This window comes from Hyposmocoma kahamanoa, unplaced genomic scaffold (assembly GCF_003589595.1).
Source record: "Hyposmocoma kahamanoa isolate Upper Pololo Valley unplaced genomic scaffold, ASM358959v1 80, whole genome shotgun sequence".
NCBI lineage: Eukaryota > Metazoa > Arthropoda > Insecta > Lepidoptera > Cosmopterigidae > Hyposmocoma > Hyposmocoma kahamanoa.
Window position 1 is genome coordinate 3,693,860 of NW_020654051.1, and position 23,353 is coordinate 3,717,212.

Sequence of the window (23,353 nt, forward strand, 5' to 3'; positions counted from 1 at the left end):
TACTATTTTTAATTAACCTTTTGTGCTATAATAGTTTTGTTACATTATTTTAAGGAAGTTTCACACTTGGCAATGATTCGGCCATTGAATTGAATCAAATCAGTCTTTAAAAATAAACCGTGTGTGTGTTGTAATAAAATTTAAATTTATGTGAATACTATTCGACATAATCCGATGGTTTTCGAGTTTTCGGCTGCCATTTTACAGCAGACTTAAGCGAATGTCTGCGTATATCTTAATAAGAGCGCGTTGTAGGTTTATGAATGAAATAAAAACCGGGACCCGGCCGCCTTGCGTGAAGGAACATTTAAAATTTTAATGTAAGTTTTTTTAGTGGTGGGGGTATGCTCGCAGTTTAGTACAGTCTTTTGATAATACGTGGAAAATTGTAGGTAACCCGGTAATAATTGAGTTCTATTCTATTTTTTTAAGTTTCTGACTTCTCTTGAAGAATTTTGCCAATGTCAAGTCATGGGAGTTACACTTTAATTTTGTAGATGTTTAATTAATTATTACTGCTCTTTAGTCTATTCCAGCTTCTGAAACAGTACAGAACAACAGATATTTAAATAAATAAGTTTTATAATTTGAGTTTGTTAGTACTAATAAAATCAGTTATTAATTCTAAGAGAAAGGCCAAGAATACCCTTACCCGACGAGCGTGTATGAAACTACTGATGCGTGTTGATGAGGTGGAAGATATGTATCTAGATCATAGCTAGTGGAAGCTCTTTTTCCATCCGGATATGTGGAAACCGCATCCACATACCCGGATGAAAAAAGAGCTTGAAGGCGTCCGTAGAGAGGTAGAGAGGCACACCGCGAGCGAAGCTAAGTTATCTTAGCTCACGTATTGATAAAGAATGGTACGTCGTGCGGGGAGGCTCGTCCATTTCTATGTTTATAATTTCAACAGATATAGTTAATTAATATTCCGACTGTGACTGGCACTCGGTACTATCTCAATTTTGACAACTTTACGGGATGAAGAAAAAAATTGTTTATGTCATTTGTATAGCATATGATTTATTAAATAGAAATACGTAGTTTTTAAATATTTTTATTACACATACACTACGTATTTTTATTTCATAAATTAGATGCTATATAAATGACACAAACAATTTTTTTCTTCATCGTGTAAAGTTGTCAATATTGAGATAGTACCGGTTGCCAGTTCACAGTCGATTCGATGTTTATCGTGACTGTGGTGTGGTTAAATTGGATTATGTTGAAAAACAATGACAACATGTCTATACTAATAATTGCAACAGATATAATTAATTAATATTCGATGTTTATCGTGACTGTGGTGTAGTTAAATTGGATTATGCTCAAAAACGTTGTGTCAACAAAGCCACAGCTACAAGGATTAAACTGAGACTGTTCATTCCACGCATTGTTGTTGTTCCAACAATATTGTTAAATTGTTATGTTCCGTTCGTATTACTGTGCGTGGTAAATAAATGGTTTAAATACAATACAATACAATACAAAAATTCTTTATTGTACACCAAATACAACACAATTAAACAAAAAGCTAGTGGTACAATGGACGGTCTTATCAATTTAAGCTATTTCGGCCAGACAACGTTTGGATGGAAATAATTATATAATTCATTGGAAAAAGACGGCGGTGTATGAAGAATAGATAAACGAATACATATATACAAAAGAAAGAATACATATGTTTATAAATATGAAAACCAATTCATGTGTATGAATATCATAAACTACTATATATTCTTGCACCTATAAATATAAATTTCTAAAACATAAAAATATCTAAGCAGTTCAAGTCACACTGAAGTTAGGTAGTGCCCTTTTATTTCGCTTTCCGATTTCGCTTGTTGAATAAACAAAGGTTACATATCGAGTCGAACAGTGGCAGTGGTTGTGGTATGAGAGTAGTGAAGTGGAGGGTGTGCCGCAGGGCGCCTGCTGAACGACGACAGCGTGTCGTCCGAGGCCCGCGCCGCCGCGCTGCGCTGCCTGGCGGCGTCGGCGCTGCGCGACGACGTGTCGCTAGTGCTGCACCAGGACCGGCGCCACCACGCGCTGCTCTCCTACGCGCACCGCATCGACCTGCTCCCGCTGCCTGAACAGATCGCCACCGCCCTCTTCGTGAGTCTCACAGACATATTTTTGTTGCCATAATACAACAACACAAAAAACAGTTTACGTTTACGTACGTTACGTACGTTAGTAAAGTATCGTATGTCGAAATTGCCAAGTTTACAGGGAAGCGTTAAGTTTTGAATTCACTCAAATGAGTATAACACGTGACTTTAGCATAGAAATGCTAAATTAAATTGTAAAATGATAAAAATATGGTTGTTCATCTAACCGATATCTAGGATTTTATAATACTCTTGTTGAGTTTTGCCGAATACAACTAAGAAATAAGGTCACGTTATTTACATTATAATTAATACGTAAATAATAATAATAATAATAATAATAATAACGCTCACACTCAACATAGCCCCGCACTAGGGAAACCCTGTGTCGCGGGTGCCATGGACACACACATAGACAACCACAAATGACACCCAAACTCACGAGAGAAATAAATGTAGGCCATACAAATATTTCTCCCGGCCCGGGAATCGAACCTGGGACCTCTGCGTGGCAGTCCGGCATGGTAACCGTTCGGCCACGGAGGCAGTTGATGAATAAACATATATAAAAGCAAGGTAAGACAAATAATGATAATATCAAAATTCCTACATACTAAAACCCAAATATAATGTGATTATAGGGTCATCTTCTTGTTCTTTGCCCCGCCTTCCGTTTAGTAGCTCATCTAGGATACTTACCTGTTTCTGCCGCCAAACAGTGTGAGCAGTAAAGGTGCGGGTGAAATTACAGGCACATGGGATATGTCTCAGGGTGACGGGCGCAGTGGCAGTGCCCATAAGATCTTTGCGATCTAAAGCTCTGAGTGGCACTGCAACTGTTATGGACAGGCGTGTAGCTTACCACCAAGCATACCACTTGTTCGTCCCGTCACTTGATATTATTTAAAAAATCCATTTTGTTAAGAAACATTTGTCGAAAAAATGTTTATACGTAGTCTTGAATAGTCGTTATAGTAGATGTCGGAAAACACAGATTACTGTATTTCATGCCCTTTGCCACACGGAGTTACATTTTATTGACAATCACGCCACTTACCAAGTCTCAATTACCAGGCAACATAATTCAATCTGGAGCACTGGCCGTAATACCCAAACCAGAATCAATTTATAAAAATTCCTTGAATAGGATGCTGATATGCAATAACGTGTCAACCCCCAAAAACTCGAAAATTGTGATTTTAATGCCAAATACTAGCTTCTTTTCCCGTCTACATTTTACAAGCATAAACAACGTGATATGAAATCTTTAGACGCTATTTTCTCAAAACTATGACCACGTTGGGGTTGACGCGTTATTGTTTATCAGCATCCAATTGGTCTTACCGTGAATCGAATCTGGGAGCTCCTCATCCAACGCCTGCAGTGCAAACCGTTAAGCCACCGAGATCAGGGCGTCAAGTTAACCGAAAGCAAAGCGCTTTGTGCGAAGGGGTATAGCTGCAAGGTCACTGAGTTGATCAAAATTGAATGGTTCCCGCGCACATTCTGAAATGTATCAAATAAAAAATATTAATATGATTCAGTTTATTTGCATTACAAACTGCCTCCATAGACAAACGGTTACCATGCCGTGCTGCCACGCAGAGGTCCCAGGTTCGATTCCCAAGCTTAGAGAAATATTTGTATGGCCTACATTTATTTCTCTCGTGAGTTTGGGTGTAATTTGTTGTTGTTTATGCGTGTGTCCATGGCACTCGCGACACAGGGCATCCCAGGTGCGGGGCAATATTGTGTGAGTGCGTTATTATTATTATAAATAATTAATATCTACAGATGTGCAATCTCTTCGAGAACATATCTTCTTCGGAGTGGCTTATGTACATAAGCGAGTGGGAATCAGCAGGACAGCCTCTCTCCAACATTCGTGCCACCACCAAGGTAAGTTATTCGACTCTTACACAACTAATACAAACAAACATCTGAAGCGAAATACAGAACAGTGTAATAAACTTAACCTGTATCAACTTAAACTATAATACTATATATATAACTATAACCCCAGCTTTTACATGCTGTACTCAGTTTTTTGAGGCTACGATAATGAATCACAAGTATGATAGGTCTCTTTAATGCACGTCGTCAAAAACACAAAACAACACGTGTCACAAAATACATGGGATGCCGCCATCCTTCTTTTGACTTATGGTAATTTTTTATTCTTGTTTAAAGTGTAGTACCAACCTATTGTTTTTTTTTCTATTTGGCCCAATGGTTGTCAGAATGCTTCATGGCATTAAGTCTGCCATTTCTACTTTATTGTATTGTGCAAAAAATTTAATAATTATATTATTATTTATTATTATATTATTATTATATTAATAGATAAATAACTTGGATTCACGTAACTAGCAGATTTGAATACTAACATTAATCTTATTGTACATACTCGTAGAAGCGCATATATTGAATCTGGCCCAAGTTTTCCAGCGGTGAATTTCGGCCGTGTAATGGATAGTACTCGATATAAATTTTTGTTTTATTTGTATGAAGTTTATTTGTGACATTTACTTTTGAATGTAGCTATCAGGGAAATTTGTAGCTGGTGAGGACTTACATATTTGTGATGTTGAAATAACACTTGGAACAGGAATATGTAGCTGTATTCCACGTGACCTTGAACTCTGGAGGATATTGACTGGTCCCTCTTGTGGCAGGTGTGCGTGCACGCCCTGCTGGCCGAGGACCCCACGCTGCGCGACCTGGGCACGGCGCTTATGCACAACGTGGCCACCAAGGAGGTAAAGACCGTGGTCGGTATCTCGCTGCATCTCTGTGCTTACTCTACGTCTGCTGGTTAATTTCGTAAGGCATGAAACAGCCCGATGGCATTTGACAGCACGATCCTGTCTTTCCATTGAAACTATTATTTAAAGCAAAACCGTGGTTGTATAGACTCTTAATTACCTGTCAAATTATTGCCAAAGTTTTTACTAATTATGAAATAACAATTGTCTATAGAAATCATGGCAACACTGAGCCGTACAGACAGAATAACATCATTAACGGACTGTTTTTCGCCTTACGAAATTACCAGGCAATATCACGCATTACACAATTTAGAAATGTTTCATATATGTTAAATTGATCAAATGACAATCTTTTGCCATGTTTCGGGTAATTTTACAATTCCCATTTATTTTAAATTCTTGTCTTAACATAAATACCACTGTAAGTGTCGTTTGGTGGCTTTTTCATTACCAACGTCCTGTCCATTCAGAAAATTTTGTTAAGACTGAAAAATACGGTAACTGAGGTCCTCGTCTAAACTAACTGTTATAGTTTATGGATTTTTAAACATGTGTGTGGTTTGATATTACGACACCATTGCGATGCACCAATTTTTGGTATTTTTCATAAATTATAAACATCGTATTTACTCGCATATACCAGGGCTGCGTCACTCGCTCAAGATTACGCGATAAGTGCTGAGTGTACCGACGTCGGCACAAGCGCTCATACAAGTCGTTCATTTATGAGCATTTGGTTCCGCACGATTGCACACGGTGGGCAACATTAATTTCACTTCTCTGAGCGCGTTATTAGGTTCCTTTTTCCTCGTAGTGAACACCTGGTGTCATTAGTCAGATTTATTAGTCTATTATAGCGTAGGTATTTTCGATTTTGTATGAGAGTAATAATAAGTAATCTGTACCTATACTTAAAATGCGCGCCAAAATATTGTTTTTAAAATAATAATAATAACGCACACACTCATAGCCCATGCACTAGGGAAACCACTTACCATTACCACTAGGTAATGGACACACAAATAGACAAACACAAATAACACCCACACTCATGAGATAAATAATCTCAGTACAGAGTACTAAAAAAACCGACCTCAAAATTACGTGGAATTACGTCTATTTGCTAAGTTTTATTGAAATATCCCCTAATTCGCCACTATACAGGACTTGACACTGGATATAATAAAAATCGGTTCTCACTACTCAAAGTATATTGAGAGAAAAACGCCTTGAATGGGAGAAATAGCAAAATCAACCATTAAAATAATTGCTCCTAAATTAAAGTTAGGCGATATTTATAAAAATGAATCTTCATGCGTGAACAGCCACCCTTAGAAGTGGATGATTTTCTTCAAAATGAAATGGGACCACTAAGGAAGTACCCCCTTTCAAACAAAAAGAGAATCATGAAAATCGGTTCACAAATACCGGAGTTATCGCGTAACATACATAAAAAAGAACATACAGTCGAATTGAGAACCTCTTCCTTTTTTGAAGTCGTTTAATAAATGTAGGCCATACAAATATTACCCCCGGCATGGAATCCAACTCGAGACCTCTGCTTGGCAAAATGATAACGGTTCGGCCACGGAAGCAGTTAGACCATGTATGTATAAGTATGACCAAAATGAGCAATGAAACATTTTAAAACAAAATGTTATTTTTTTGTTTAAAGTTAGTGCAAATACCACACGGACTTTTTGGCCAACCCATTAGGGAGTCACCACATTTACTAACTCAGAATCAAATTCAGCAGGTCAGAAAAAGCATAAATGAACGTAAGAGCGAGAAAGACACTAAGTCATCGTCATCGGTTCGTAGGGACGCGACGAGTCAGCTTATTGCGAAAAGTGTGGTTAACCACGATCGCGTCAAGACGACTCCGCGATAATAAGTATGCTGCATCGAGTATATGACCAGAAATAGAGACGAAATGTCATTTAATTTGTTTGAAAACTATTCTGCCAAATCATTACGGTGACAACTGCGCTCCTATTGGCCATTCCGAATTAGGAACAATTGACTGGTGTAGTAAATTGTTTCACTTCGAATCGACCAGTTCAACTTAAGCTTTGTTATAATGAAAGAAAATTGAAAAATGCTGTTTTTCCCAAACCACGAATGGAACAGTCCCTCATTGTTTGAGATATTATCTTTATTGCAATAAATACAAAACATTTTTGGAATATACAGAGACGTACACTTACAACACACAACAGCTTAGTTGTTGGCGCTGTACCATTTCAGCTTACTAATTTGTGATTTCAGCGCAAACGAGAATTGATATTTAAAAGTGATGTAAGGTCCATTTGCCTGATGAGTTGCCAGGGATGGATGGCCCTTGTTTCGTCTCTGTTTCTGGTTATATTCTCGGTAGTTTGGTGATTCCCTTACTTTTATCATCATGGCGATATAAAGTCTCTAAAACTTATCGTATCTTTTTGCCAATTCCCCAGTGTTATGATATAAAATAATTTGCGACTCTCACGCTGGTAATTCTTGCGAGGACTTCGCATATGTTACAATGTTTTTGGTATAAATAATGACACTAGTAATGTGGTATGTGTTATATTCTTTTCATTCATTAATTCCACAATATTATAACACTATATTTAAATAAAGGGTAAGGTTTTATTATCGCACTCCCAATGAAGTTTCAAAAGTTAGTTTTGGGAAACTCACTAAATTGGGTTCCCATTGTTGTATAAAACATGACGTCATCGAATAAAGTGATAATTTTTTCCCAATTTTTTTCCATAGTCCACTTCTTATTGACGTCACCAAACCTAATGAGAATCTATATGTAAATGATACAAATATTTCTTATACTTTTCTTCGATTCGGCTGGCTTTGAACCAGCGATATTTTCGCCCAATCGCTGTCCCAACTGAGAACAGGAACTGTTTCATCTGGCCAGAGAGCGGCCTTTAATCAAGAACTCGCTTCCCCCATCAATTATCGGTTCTTCGACTGATATGGCCAGCCCACTGCCGCTTTAGCTTGCTTATTCTACCAGCTGTGTCGATGACCTTGGTTCTCTGTCGGATAACCTCGTTCCGTACCTTGTCCTTCAAAGAAACTCCGAGCATGACTCGTTCCATAGCTCGCTGAGCAACTTTCAACTGGTGAACTAACCGTGCAATAATAATAATATGTACATAGATAAGTGTTAATATGTTATGTAAAACGCTATTAAATTTTAATCTTATGTTATCGCTAGCGTTCCAAGTTGTTGACACAAAGATCTGACAATTTGACTATAGAATTTTTATAGTTTGTTCTATAGAGCAATTTGAGAAAAAAGTTTACTATGGAACAAGTAAACCAAATATTGTCTTTTTTTGTCCGACGATGTCATGTTATAAAACAAATAGGAATACCGCAAAATAGATTTAAAAAAATATGCTTTTGTATGGTGCCAAACATTATTCAATTCTATTTAATATGATAAATAAACATATAACAGTTTTATTGCGTACGTCATTATTTAATTTATTTATAAGATTGCTTTAAATGTCACTTTTCGAATTGGTTACTTTATTATTGAGGCTGTGATATAGCAAAATCAATTCGGCATTTCTGACATGACTTGTTACTTTTGTTATAAATACACGAATATTCCACTCAGATATTTGTCTAAGATTATGTGGTATAAACTGTAAAAATTGGTAACTCGACCATAGGAATAACATAAGTAATCATCACTATTATCAACTTATTATTCGTTTCACTGCTGGGTACGTGTGTTTTCTAAAAAGAGGGTTTAGGTCATAGTCCAGTACAGCCTTATTTAACTTTATTGAAAATAATTCAAAATTTATAAAAAAAATATTTTTTTCGATTTTGTGACAAATTTAAAAATTGCAACGGTTTAATATTGATTGAATCGAACTTATATAAATAAAAATTTTTATAACAAAATTTTGCAAAATTCAAGAACGAAATCTAGGACGCAAAATTAATCCACACGACAAACCTGTATTAGTAGAAAATATAAATTTAGCAAAGGAAAAAATAGCAAAGGAATTAAAAAAATGCAGGAGCGAAATTTTTTGTACACATAAAATAAAAAAGTAAAATAACTGATTAAACTTGAAAAAAAAAAGTATTATTTTGAGGATTTTACTAGTGTTCCGATAAATGTACCGGTGTGTGTATTAAATAAAAATAATATAATAAAAATTTTATCTGTCCTTGAGTGTTGGTGGTTTTACAATTTGTCGCCATAGACTTTGGTTTATGACCACAGATAAAACTAAATCGTTATAAAAACATCCACCCATCCATTTGCCTAACGGGAAAAAAACGGCGGAAAGGACTGGAAGGAGCTATAGTCTCTATCATAGTATAATAAGCAGTGATCGGAATTGAGGGAGTTAATTTAGCTGAAGTAAAAGATAATAAATAAATAAACGTGGACATTCGCGTGGACATTTGAATATGCACATTAGTTATTGAAATTAGAGTTCATTGGCGAAATATTATTACTTCCAATTAAATATTTGCTACAAACATCGGGTATAACCAGAAATAGAGACGAAATGTCATTTAATTTGTTTGAAAATTATTCTGCCAAATCATTGCGGTGGCAACTGCGCTCCGATTGGCCAGCCCGAATTCGAAACAATATAAATAGTTGTGTTTCTATTAGTACTTACGTATATAAATACAACAACAAAAAAAAAACTTGAGACAACCTGTTTGGAATTTTGGAATGTTTAAAAAATAAACAGTAAAAAAAGGGAAGTTCTATGTATAGAACTATAATGAATTTTTTCGGTTCAGTGGCGAGTGCCATAGACAATAGAATTTTGGATCAAAACTAAAAAGAGCGCCTTTATGATAATAATTTTTTATGAATAATTAACCTCTTTAATATGTCAGCAAATATGTTGAATTCAAGTATTAAATGGATATAACGCATATGAAGAGACCAGGGAAAGAACGATCAATGTCACTTATAATACGTTTGAAGTTAGTACCGCCATCCAGTTCGATAAACGCTGAGCGTAATTTGCCTAAATCAGAAAAAGGCTAATAAGGTTTTACCTGGTTATACTCGATGTTTGTAGCAAATATTTAATTGGAAGTAATTAAATATTTGCAGGCACATGGGATTTGTCAACTTATGTCTCAGAGTGACGGCCGCAGTGGCAGTGCCTTTAAAATATTTGCGATTTAAAGCTCTGAGTGGCACTGCAACTGTTATGTATAGGCGTGTCGCTTACCAACAGGCGCACGACTTGTTCGTCCTGTCACTTGGTATTATAAAACAAATGCTTGCGACTAAATGGCAGAAAAGTAAAAGAAATATTTATAAATATTTTTAGTTAAAATGGATTACATACATTTATGTCTGCATTGACTTTATTTCATTTGTAGGTATTATTAAAATTGAAAATTATTTTTTCCTAAAATTCTCCTCAAGTGACTTTGATCATTCTTTCATTGGACTCTTCATATTTGAAGCTCGACTCCAGTTTCTCTACGTCTAATGTCACCCCGTCGTCGCCCGCTGGATACTATCGCAACAAAGATTATTTTCATCTGCCATTTTCATGCCGCCATGTCAACGGTATCAAAGTGTCGCTTTTTAAGTTACATATTCTAATGTTAGTTAAACACAAACGTCTGATAATAAGAATATGACGGACGGTTGGATTATTTATTTTAAAGATTCTTTTACGTAATATTTAGTAAATTAATAATTACACTGTTGGTACAAGGTTGTTAAACCTTGGTTTTTGCTCTTACTGCAATACATCGCAGCTTCGGTGAAACTTGCATTAACTAAACTACCGTATACCTATACTCACGTATTTAATTTAAATTTTTGCTCGACGTTAGCACGATAGCAAATGTTACAAAACGTGTCACATTGACAGCGTTTTATATTTGGTTTTTCTTGTGACATAAAGTTGAAAATTGGCCTGCTCTACGATACATAATATGTAGTTCAAACGTTAAAATATTAGCGCGATTGCAAGTGTACACAACGTGTCACTTTAACAGCATTTTATATTTGGTTAAGCTTTGGTTTTTACATTGGTATTTAGCGCGGCTGGGCTCCAGTATCACGTGTCGCGACGAATAAGTCTTGCGCCTGACCTTCAAATCGATCGAAATCGGATCGAAAGATTTTTTCTTTGTGTTTGTTCGATGAATGTTTTGAATCAGTCCGAGGTGCATAATCATAGCCTACGTTGCCGAACGATACCATGCTGGACTGTCACGCAGAGGTCCCGGATTCGATTGGGCCGGGAGAAACATTTGTATGGCCTACATTTATTTCTCTCGTGAGTTTGGGTGTAATTTTTGTTTGTCTATGTGTGTCCGTGGCATCCATGACACAGGGTTTCCCTAGTGTGGGGCTATGAGTGTGTGCGTTGTTGTTGTTGTTGTTAATCATGAGCTTTCGCGGCGCTGACTCGACGGAAACTAAGTAATTAAATTTTGGGCGCAGTGGCAGTGCCCCGCAGATCTTTGCCAGCTAAAGCCTTGAGTCGCTCTTCTCCAAAGGCACGAATTGTTCGTCTCATCACATGATATTATAAGAAAAAACTGAATACGATCCCTAAATATCTTCAAGAACAATGGCATCACATAATTATATGCTACGCCTGCGCAAAATCATCATAATATAGTGTGTGATTTGCACTCTCACCCTGTTGCTTGGTATGTGCATAAAATCGCTTTATGTTATTTATTGTATATGTATAATTATATAATATTTATATTTACTTTTATGTAACAATGTAAATAATATTAACTATGTAATATCATTTATGTATTCGTACTGCATTTATACTGGTATTTCACAACATTGGTTTTATGGATTTTATTTTTTGTAAATATTTAGTTACGTTTCTTGTTATTTTTGTATATTTTACGCGGAATGTAACTAACGGACGCTATAGGTTTCGATCGAATTTTCAGCGAACCATTATTTACATATATTCAAGCTCAAAATATCTTTATGTAAACAATATTTCGCTATGTAAACAAATTACGTTTGAAATCATGAAATGGATTAAACATTCGTAAGGCAAATTCCCTTGAGAATAAGGCCGCCTTTAAAAGTTACTGCAAAAGTGGCATGCGCGTGTCACGACAGTAACTGCGCTTCTAAATGGATACTGATAAGCATAATAATAATAACACACACACTCATGGGACCCGCACTAGGGAAACCCCCGTGTCGTGGGTGCCGTGGACACACATAGATAACCACAAATTACACCCAAACTCACGAGAGAAATAAATGCAGACCATACAAATATTTAAAACTAAGTTGGATGATTTTTAATGACATTTTTGTAATAAAAAATAAATTAATTCTCCACGCCCACTGAATTCTGCGTGGCAGTTCAGCGTGGTAACCGTTTGGGCACGGAGGAGTTAGTTGAGGAGAAGCAATAACGTGCTAACCCACAAAAGCTCGAAAATTGAAATATTAATGCCAAATTGTAGCTTGTCGTCTCTTCAACATTTTCCAAACATAAACTTAGTTATTTGAAACCTCCAAATAATTAATAATGCGGAAAAACAGTTGATATAAATCCATTAGCAACCACGAAAATAATTGTTTCGTTTCGCTTCCACATTTATGTGGCGAATAGCTATGGAGTGTTTTCAATAATTCCTTGCTTGCAGACGTGTTCCTTCAACGGTACAACTTGGGCCTTTTTAAGGCGAGTGTGAATAGGCATTATTTAGGTGTGCATGCTGCATCGTCACTATCGATGGATACCTTCCATCACACCTGATGAGGTGTGATGGATACCTTCCATCACACCTGATGAGGTGTGATGGAAGTGAAATACGCGCTTATATTGTAATGAAAAAAAAAATTTTTTTAGGCGTCATTTTCTCACACCCATGATGTCGTTGGTTGACACGTTATTGCTTGTCGGCATCCAAATATTGTGTGAAAATTAGTAGTGTGGCAGCTGAAGCGTCTCAGTGGTGCCACAGTATTGATATAAACGCCTAGTTTGAAGGCGTAAGAAACTTTTGGAATTGCTCTTTTTACAAACAAACATTTATCATTTACTACAGTTATTTAAAATGAGCATTGTTGTAAAAAAACCTGGATGAGCTAATCGAATCGCTATAAGCTTCTTGGAGGTTGCAATCAATTTAAAATGCCCCATATGTGATATTATTATTTTCAGTTATTGACTACGTAAAATGTCTAACCGAAACGCAGCAGTCTGTCTTTTGTTTCTTTTTTAAAGTTTATTATTCACAGGTGATCACAGTTGTTCACCAAAAATTTTAGAATTGAATATTTTACCCATAGACTTAACAACCTTTGACCTCAATTATCTCAGGTCATTTGTTCCAAATTCAAAATTTGAGTTCTTAGGTTTTCGCGATTGTTACACATAGGAAATGAAACTATTTTTCCGGATTTAACCTTCTTGTACCACTGAGTTTTTCGGAATTTATGAGAGAAATTTACCATGAACTTTTCGGTGGTAGAAAACATCGTGAGGAACCTTGCATACATCTACAAAGCAATTTAACGATGTGTGTGAAGTTCCAATCTGCATTAGGCGAACTATAGCTCAAGCCCACTCATTGTGAGAAAAGGCCTGTACCACATTATTATGATCTTTTTCTAGACTAGTAGAATTGTATTTTTTTATGCTAGTGTCATATTACAAGCATATCGGTTAAGGAACGACCGAGGAATTCCGGTCGTAGATTGTACAGGTTGTATGAACATGTGTTTAAACAGACGTCCTTTCATTGATAGTAATACTAACAATAATGTGGTAGAGTCACATCAATTAATAGTTCAATAGAATTACCTGTACTATGATTTCTAGAGCAACTTTCTAGTGCATTAACACCGGGATCAGAAAGGCGAGCTCGTTCCATCGTAAACCCTATCTTTGCTCCAGGGCTAGGTAGTGGTCAAAATCAAGTACATTTAAGCATGAAACACACTGGTAGCGGGTGCGGATCGGGAGCACGGCGGGTGTAATTCGGTGTATTTATATGGACGACAACACACCACGAGCGGGCGCGGGACCCGACTTGCGCACGTCCCGACCTGCGCCCTGTTCTTGTCCATATAAATACAAGGAATTACACCCGCCGTGCTCCCGACCCGACACGAGCCCGACCCGCGCCCGTTTTCTGTGTGTTTCACGCTTTACCTCTTCATCTAACTCCTACATTGCACACGAAAAAAAGACTTGTGGCTTATACAAACAACTGGGAAACAAAAAATGAGAAACCTGCATCCCGGGATTGCTTGTTAAATACTCCAAGCTAGTATTATGTTGTGAGATACCAGTCCTAGTGCGGTGAGGCCTAGTGGTGCAGCCCATGGTTGTTGCAGCGGCTGAGCACGGGTCGGAAACTGCGGGACCTTCTGCCTAAGAAAGCGAAGTCCAAGGTACGGTATTTTATATGAAAGACAGGATTACTGTAATCTGATCCTGCACCACAAGCAAGTTTATCAAGGTTTTTAGGTGATAATACGCCGTAACATATTTTTCATCACACTTGCTTGTAAGTAGTAGTATGATGTGCAGCAAAACTAGGCGGTATTTTTAGGATACGGCCCTAGAGCGGTAACGTGTTGTGTTTTACTGCTGCTCTCCCGCCGCCGGCTGTGAGTGCGAGAGCTTCGAAGTAGTCTACTAGTTCTACGATGTGTGTGACTAGTTCTACGAGGCCAAATACGTGGCGCGGCCCCAAGTGGCAGTAGGCTTTTTCCTTTACTTTCCCCTAGTTTGCCACATTTAGAGGTGGAATATTTTCTTCAAATTTAAATGGGACCACTACTATACAATCGGTTCACAAATGCCGGAATTGTCGCGTAACATAAATACACACAAAAAAAAAAAAAGAAATGTACAGTCGAATTGGGAACCTCCTCCTTATTTTGAACTTGGTTAAAAACTAATACAAATGCAGTCGGCTTTATTTAATTTATGTTTTATAAAATACATAGTCTATAAATAATATGACTAATAAATACTACGACTATATCTAAATTTAAAGGTTTTATTCGTAGTAAAGTCAAAGCAAAATGTTTTAAGGCTAAAAAATATTATCATTTGTTTAAGATTGTTTCTGAGATGCTTAAAATTTTGTAAATACGATATGAATAAATTTTCCTAGCAAGTGTGACGAATGTAAGCACGTGGGCGGAGCGGCAGTTGCAAACGTTCGAGGCTCGAAACTGTCCCTATGCTCGTAATTGCTTACTACTTAACGCTCTTGTAGAACTGTACTATTAATCGTAGACACATGATGCATTACTCCACAGTAAATGGTGTGGTGGTGAAAGGAAAACGTGTTTAAATAATCTCAGTACAGAGTCCTAAAAAAACCGACCTCAAAAGTACGTGGAGTTATATTTATTTTACAAGTTTTGTTTAAATTGGTTACCGGAAAGTGCGCAAACCCGGATTCATCCCCTAGTTCGTTACTATACGGAACTTGACACTGGAGATAATAAAAATCGGTTCTCACTACTCAAAGTATATTGAGAGAGAAAAACACCTTGAATCACAGAATGGCAAAATCAACCATTAAAATAATTGCTCCTTATAGTAAAATTTAGGCGCTATTTATAAACATGAGTCTTCATGAGTGAACAGCCACTCATAGAGGTGGATGATTTTCTTCAAAATTAAATGTGACCACTATGGAGGTACCCTCTTTCCAACAAAAAAAAGAATCATGCAAATCGGTGCACAAATACTGGAGTTATCGCGTAACATACATTAAAAAAAAACATACTGTCGAATTGAGAACCTCCTCCTTGTTTGAAGTCGGTTAAGCATTAAAAATAGTACATTATTGCAGAGGCTGGAACTAATATATTGCGGGGCGTGCATGAGTTACTAGGCCGAGCGCCATGGAGGCCTTATATTAATACGAATCAAGCAATCCTCGTTCGTAGTGATTTTCTCAAACTTCGAAACTTTACACACCAAGTACAATTTTTTGTAAGGCTTTTTCCCTTGCCTGTAAAGTTTTAAAAAATGGACATAACAACACGCACACACACTCAACATATCCCCGCACTAGGGAAACCCTGTATCGCGGGTGACACACACATAGACAACCACAAACTACACCCAAACTCACGAGACAAATAAATGTAGGCCATGCAAATATTTCTCCCGGCCCGGGAAACGAACCTGGGACCTCTGCGTGGCAATCCGGCATGGTAACCGTTCAGCCACTGAGGCAGTAGAAGGTTTTAACAGTAAGGCGACCATAAATAAAAACGCTCTGTTTTTGATTGTTTAACTTCATCTCTTCACTTTAGTGGACCCTGGAGTTCATGACCTCTAATGTAGTTCTATCAAGCTCCGATCACTGTCTTGTTTTTATAGAAAACTTTTGTTCTTTTAGCAAACTAATCTATAGAAATTTACACTCCGTTTTACGAAAATACTTCAAATTACTTTGCTTTGATAATTCTACTTACTGCCTACATCGTAAAATATCATATAACTGTAACAACCTATAACTAAATAACCTCGCTACATATTATCATTACTTATGACAAAATAAAACGCATTATGGCTCGCACTGATAAACGGCAGCTAAGTGTATGTAACTAACCTTAAATCACGCACTATCAGTTATTCCTGCTTCTGTCAATACTTTTTTAGGCCCGTATCAATAAATGGTTAAGTGCGTGTCGGTTAATATGTCACTTAGATCTGGAAATATATCTCAAGCTCTCCTGTGTTGATAGACTAATATATAACACCATTTCAAGTTACCAAGCCTTTTTGCTGGTGAAATTACAGGCACACAATTACAGGAACTTGCCAACTTATGTCTCAGGGTGACGGGTGCAGTGGAGGTGCCTCTCGGATCGTTACGATTGACGGGACGAGCAAGTCGTGCGCCTGATGGTAAGCTGCACGCCCGTCTATAACAGTTGCAGTGCCACTCAGAGTTTTCAACCGCTAAGAATGAGGGGCACTGCCACTGCACGCATCACCCTGAGACACAAATTTCACCTGCACCCTTACCCTTCCAAACCGGTTCGCAGTAATGTTGACACTGCTTGGCGGCGGAAATAGGTAAGGTGGCAATACTTCCCAGGATGAGCTCTTTCTGACAGGCGTGCGACTTGTTCGCCCCGTCACTTGATATTGAAAAAAAGCCCTGCACAGATTGATTAGGAGTTAGCAACAACTTAGAACCGTAATAAATTTAAATTATATAGCAGTAGAGCTCCTTGTTAAAGAGTTCGTCCAAGAAAATATTGCTTCGTTACCATGTTAGTCGCAAACAACAATATGAGCATTACTGCGCTCCGCTTTTGAAGGGTAAAGGTGCTGGTGGAACGGCAGGCACGTGGGACTCAAATTTATGTCTCAGGGAGACGTGGTAACGTTATGCATAGACGTGTCACTTACAATGACTTGTCCGTCCCGTAACTTGATGTCATAAAAAACAGTAATAATCAACGATTACCGACTTAAGAATGTAAAAAAAAGAGATTTTTCGTTGGTATTAGCGGACACGTTCATATGTCAAGTCTGGCCACTTCTTTAGATGTCGCACAATCTGTCTCTACAAACGATTAAAAAAACATGTACCTATAAGTAAACATACAACTCCACTTTAACTGACAACGTTTATGGCGTAAAAGAGACATTATCGCAAAAATAATAAGGAAGATACAAATACTTGCAAAATAAACTTCCTTGTAAATTTTTGTTTTTTTTTTTGACAGAAATTGCCATTTATGTTGTTGTCTACTGGTGTAATCTGTTTTTTTTTCACGTAACTTCGAAATTAAAGGTATACATACATACATGCCGCAGGAATCCGAACCGTCAGCCTCTCAACAAGAACCAATCGTTCTCTGAAATTATAAATAAAAATATTTTTTTTTTAAATTTACATTAATCACTTCATGAATAATAAATAATTAAATTATTATATTTATTAATGAATTGGACATTCACCGTATTATTATATTTTAATATACATTTATTAGTTATTAAGAATCCATATTGGCATTTTCCTGTATACACTTGACATTGTTAGTTTAATTCAATTATTTATTAGTTTCATTAATTATGTTGATTTGTATATATACACTATTGTGTACTTATGACTTACTATTGCAGAATTGCCTCCGTGGCCGAACAGTTACCATGCCGGACTGTCACGTAGAGGTCCCAGGTTCGATTCCCGGGCCGGGATAAATATTTGTATGGGTGTATTTGTGGTTGTTTATGTGTGTCCATTGCACCCGCGACTCAGGGTTTCCCTAGTGCGGGGCTATGTTGAGTGTGTGCGTTATTATTAGGTATTATATAATTATTTCTTCATTATTTTGTGAACTGACGCTCACTTTTTTGAAGAGTAGTATATAAAATGACATTTGTAATGTTGAGAGATATAAACTAATGGGGGTGCACGATGTACCATTCCTTTCTGTACGTCTGGCGCAATCTGGTCAATAATCGGCAAGTACCTTACGCCAGTTGGCAATCCTTTCACCACAGAGGCAAGCATTATTGTCTATGGTTCTCCGTACCGTATCGGTAAGAACATAGTAACGAATAACATTTATCGCAAACGTAAATATACTCATTATATTGTGAATTCTAGTGAGCCGCATCGAAACCCAAATGTTGCACACATAGGCAATTCGCTAAAATCATTAAAAAAGATTTACGTTTAATACGGGAGACAAATAAAAAACGGAATTCCCCAGTTGACTTCGCGATGACGTCATATACGCTGCGTTGTAAATTAAATGTACAGATTTTAAGAAAATATAAACGACAGGTATTATACGTTGTTGACACACTTATCGTATTAACTATTCTCCCACTACACTATCTTCTACTACAATGTCAAGATCCATAAAGACAGCAAACGTCGGTAGATCCTTCTTATCTCAGGCTCGACTATTTCAGCTGCGAGAAGTTTTGTTTAACCTTATACTCATCGAGTTGTGCTCTTGGGAAAAAATAACAAACCCTAATCGAGTAACTTGAAAAACAACCATTTAGGACGACGAATACCATACATTTCGAAACCCATTCTCTATCTTTCAAGTTCTGAAGTTCAAAAACTTGTATAGATTTGACATTTCACTCTGTGTTAGGTGCTCTTGAAAAAAGTCTAGTCATGAGACCATGGCAGGTAGTAAGGCATACTGTGGGAGTGTCTTATTCGCTGATGCAGGTGTTCGACGAGGTGTGCGTAGAGCTGGGCATGGCGCTGCTGCAACTGCTGCAGTGGGCGCCAGCGGAGGAGCACCTGTTCCGCGCCGTAAAGGCCCTAGCGCGGCTCGCTCAACACTCAGCTGAGGTACCGCAGTTGATCGCCATGGTCGGACCAGATCCCGCAGCATTCAGGTAAGAAACAATCTTAACGCCTAATGGAATAAAAACCCAATACATTGCGCCATTAACTAACAATCTCAAAGGAGACGGATTCATAAAATTTTGAGCCTAGTTGTGAAAAGATTAAAGGGGTGTCAATTAATAGCTTGTAATACATTGCCGCACCACCACTGAAAATTTTGCGGATTTTGGCAATCTGAAAGCAGAGTTAGAAGAGATTTACTAAAATTGTGTTTATGCAGCAACCGATGTGTGAAGTGCAATTGATATTTTTCTATATGGATAATTATTATTTATTATGCAGTTGTAAACTTGAGGGTAGTTCAAGTACAACAACTTAGCAGGACTATATTACTAACATCATAAACAGCAACTTTTGTTCCATAACTTTTTACGAAATATAATAAATTTACCAAAAATAAACTTTTAAGTTTTTGTTGTACTATCTGACAATTTTTAGATCTGTATGTAGTAAGGTAATGTCAAACGTGCAAGCGTCTTTCGCGCCGACTTCCACCCCCGTCTTGCACAGAGTTATTACAGTTTGAGCGATCTATATAAATCTATTTTTTTTTGTATGAAAGTAAAATGTAATGAATTATTAAAAATCATGGAACAAAAGTTGTTGTTTATGATGTTAGTAATATAATCACGCGAGGTTGCGAGTATTTTACAAAAAAACCCAGTGTATGTCAATTAAAACTCGTTTGTAGTGTATCAGAATACGACCGGAGTTAATAAACTGCGACATCTCCCTTAGACAATAACTTATTTATATCGTGCAGATATGAAGCGCCCTTTGTGCAATAAGTGGCAACGTATCTGTTTATTTGTTTAATTTACTTTCTGTATATGAAGACTGGACCATTTAAATGTGATCCCTGAATTCGTGGAACTCGGACAGCTACAAATAATGCTAATTCCACAGTGCCCTTTTAATAATCTTACGTCAAAAAAAACTATTTTGGAATGTATGTATGTTAGTCCACATTACGCCTTAATTAAACTAACATTAATAATTATAACAAAGTAGTGGCGTAATTTCACAAAAATAATTGAATATCAATTCAATATAAATTTAAAATACAGTGAATATCGACATCGCTCGCCAGGGCTGGTAGCTGTAAAGGTATCTAACTGGTTGATAAAACTTTCGTAGATTTCTCATAGATGGCGCTACGACAAAAAAGTCGTTGAAAAACCAAATACAACGACTTTCGAAGAAAGTCCCGAAAGAAATCCGCTGGTTCGTTCCGTGGCTTAGTTGGTATAGTGTATGGCACGGTATGCTAGAAGACGTCGGTTCGAATCCGGCCGGATCGAAGGAATTTTTTCTAAGTGTTCGATCTTTGTATTAATAATTATACTGACAAAGCTGTAAATTTAATAGCAGTGAAGCTCTTTGTGAAAGAGTCCGTTCAGGGAAGTACTGCCACCTTACCAATTTCTGCCGCATTGCAGTATTGTGAGCAGAATAGGATTTGAAGGGTAAGGTGCAGCGCAAACCGGCGGACGCTAAGGCCGAGGACATTAAATTTATCAATGAATATTTTATGCTATTGTAATTGTAATAAGGTATAAATTTCACTGCTCTGTGACGCAGAGGGATATGCGCCGCGATGCTCCGAGGTCGGTCTCAGAACAATACAATTTATACCTTATACATATTAAAATAGCATAAAATATACTTTGATAAATTTAATGTTCTCTGCTTTGCCGTCCACCGGTTTGCACTGGCCCTTATGGTACTGGTGAAACTATATGCGCATGGGACTTGTCAACTTTATTACACTAAATTTAATTTTCTTCCGTTCTGTAACACTGTCACGCCTTTTAATCACCATTTTATATACCCAACATCCACTACCGCATAGCATAATCGTTTACTCCTCCGAAGAGATAGTGCTTGGATAAACCGACTCGGGTTTTTGTTGCGCCGCCATGTTTAAATTAATAAGTAATTATTTTAGTAAATAATTTTTAAAAATATAACAATAATGGTTTAGGCCATAGTCTGCCACACTGATTTCATACGGTTTGGGGACTACATGATTTTTCAAGCATTATATCGGGTTTTTCAATATGGACATAACTGCCGGCCGCTAACTAAAACGCGGGTAAGTGACAAAATTTTTTTTTTGAGATATAAAAAACCATAACCCAGTTTTAGAACATTGAAATTGTTTAATGATATTTCAGATATAATATATATAATTCGAACACGTTAACTGTCTTTAAAAGAGAAATTTAAATCGGATATTTGACATTTTAATTAGCGGACGGCAGATAAGAACTTTGTATTACAATAAAACACAGAATAATTGAAATAGCGAGCTGAAGTTTATTTCAGTGGTAATACACATGTTACATTTAAGAATGGAATTCGGTCTCGTTCATATGACCACCGCGAGCATGTTTGCAGTTTGGTCAAACAATCGATCTATTGAAGAGTGAAGTTCGTTAATCGTGTTTCTACATGGTCCAGTCGAATGGTCACGTCCCTCATGCGATTTGACGCCGTTGGATCACATTTTATGGAAATACGTTTAGTCGTTGGTTTATTATATATATATATATATTAACAAGCCAATAACGTTAAATGGGCTCAGGAACAATATCTAATGCGAAATTGCCAACGTTTCGGCAGATATGTGTGGAAAAGTGGTGGAAAATTGGCTCCAGAGAATTGAACGCTGTAAACGCTCGGTGGTCATATGAACGAGATCGATTCCATTCTTAAATGTAACATGTGTACTTATAGGGTATATTTTTTGTGGTGGTGTCATATCATTTATCGTTTATTGTCTCACATTCATATCTCGTATAACAGGTGTTCATATGCTAATGGAACTTGACATGTAGGACCCCGTGGGGGCACTGCAACTTTCTGAGGCACTATGTCCTTACTTTACTAAAACATATTATTAAAATAAAATTATAAATAATTTAATAAGAAAACTCTACTTTGTTTAAATAAGATTAGGAATGATTAATAACAAAAAACTAAACAGAATTTTAGGCAATATCAACAAGTCTCATTCCTGATATACTTATGGCTGGCTATTTGACATTGGTGTTTGTGACTGTAGTTGCGCTTGTGTTATTTATTTTATTAATTTTATGCGGAAGGTTGGAAAATTAAGTACATGAAAAAATATTCAACTCAAGCGCAGCTATGTAGCACGATTTAAGTTTCACTGGGTTCGCGGAGTAGCAAATTAATTTACTTCCATTTTTATTAACATGGACTTCTACACATTTTGTAGGCCTGAATCTATTAATTAACCAAATTATTGTGTTTTTACACACATAGACACACACACTTAACATAGCTCCGCACTAGGGAAACCCTGTGTCGCGTGTGTCATGGACACACACATATTCAACCACAAATTACACCCCAACTCACGAGAGAAATAAATGTAGGCAATACAAATATTTCTCCCGACCCGGGAATCGAACCTGGGCCCTCTGCGTATCAGTCCGGCATGGACACCGTTCGGCCGCAGAGGTCGTTTTATTGAAATACACAAATTTTATGTCCTTATAGAAAAACTCTATAAACCTGCTTGAACGTTAAATGTTACCGACAGGTATGGCTATTGAACATTTACAAATGTCCATAACTTCGAAATTAAAGCTATCAATGCATGTCGCCAGAGGGATTCGACCCATCTCGATCTTTCAATTGAGAAGCTGGATGTTCTCCCACTGGGCTACCACGGCTCTTTACATCATCACTATTGTCGGTCATTCTCGGATTAGTGTTCACTAGCCAATTTCCGTGGCAATTTTTATTATTTAAATATTCAAGTATATTATCGTGCAATTATAAAATAACATTGCACGATGCCATACTCGAATATTAAATAATATTGCCCGATAAAAAATCGACTACTTAAATAACTAAAACTTCCTCGGAAATTAGTGAACACTAAGTCCGAGAATGGCCGTTATTATTTAAACAAAAAAAAATAAGTCACACACTCATAGCCCCGTGCTAGGGAAATCCTGAGTGTCATAGGCACACACATAGACAACCACAAATCACGAGAGAAATGTGTGTCGCGGGTGCCATGGACACACACATAAACAACCACAAATTACA

At 37.0% G+C, this 23,353-nt stretch overlaps 1 protein-coding gene across 1 annotated transcript in view; it reads left to right on the forward strand.

The window, feature by feature from the left end:
* The window catches only part of LOC113233925, a 47,880-nt gene that overhangs the window by 22,825 nt on the left and 1,702 nt on the right, over positions 1 to 23,353 (forward strand). Inside the window, exons 8-11 of the mRNA XM_026469160.1 lie at positions 1,934 to 2,124; positions 3,915 to 4,019; positions 4,796 to 4,891; positions 19,085 to 19,257. Of these exons, the coding sequence (XP_026324945.1) occupies positions 1,934 to 2,124; positions 3,915 to 4,019; positions 4,796 to 4,891; positions 19,085 to 19,257 (565 nt within the window). The remainder of the gene's footprint in view (positions 1 to 1,933; positions 2,125 to 3,914; positions 4,020 to 4,795; positions 4,892 to 19,084; positions 19,258 to 23,353) is intronic.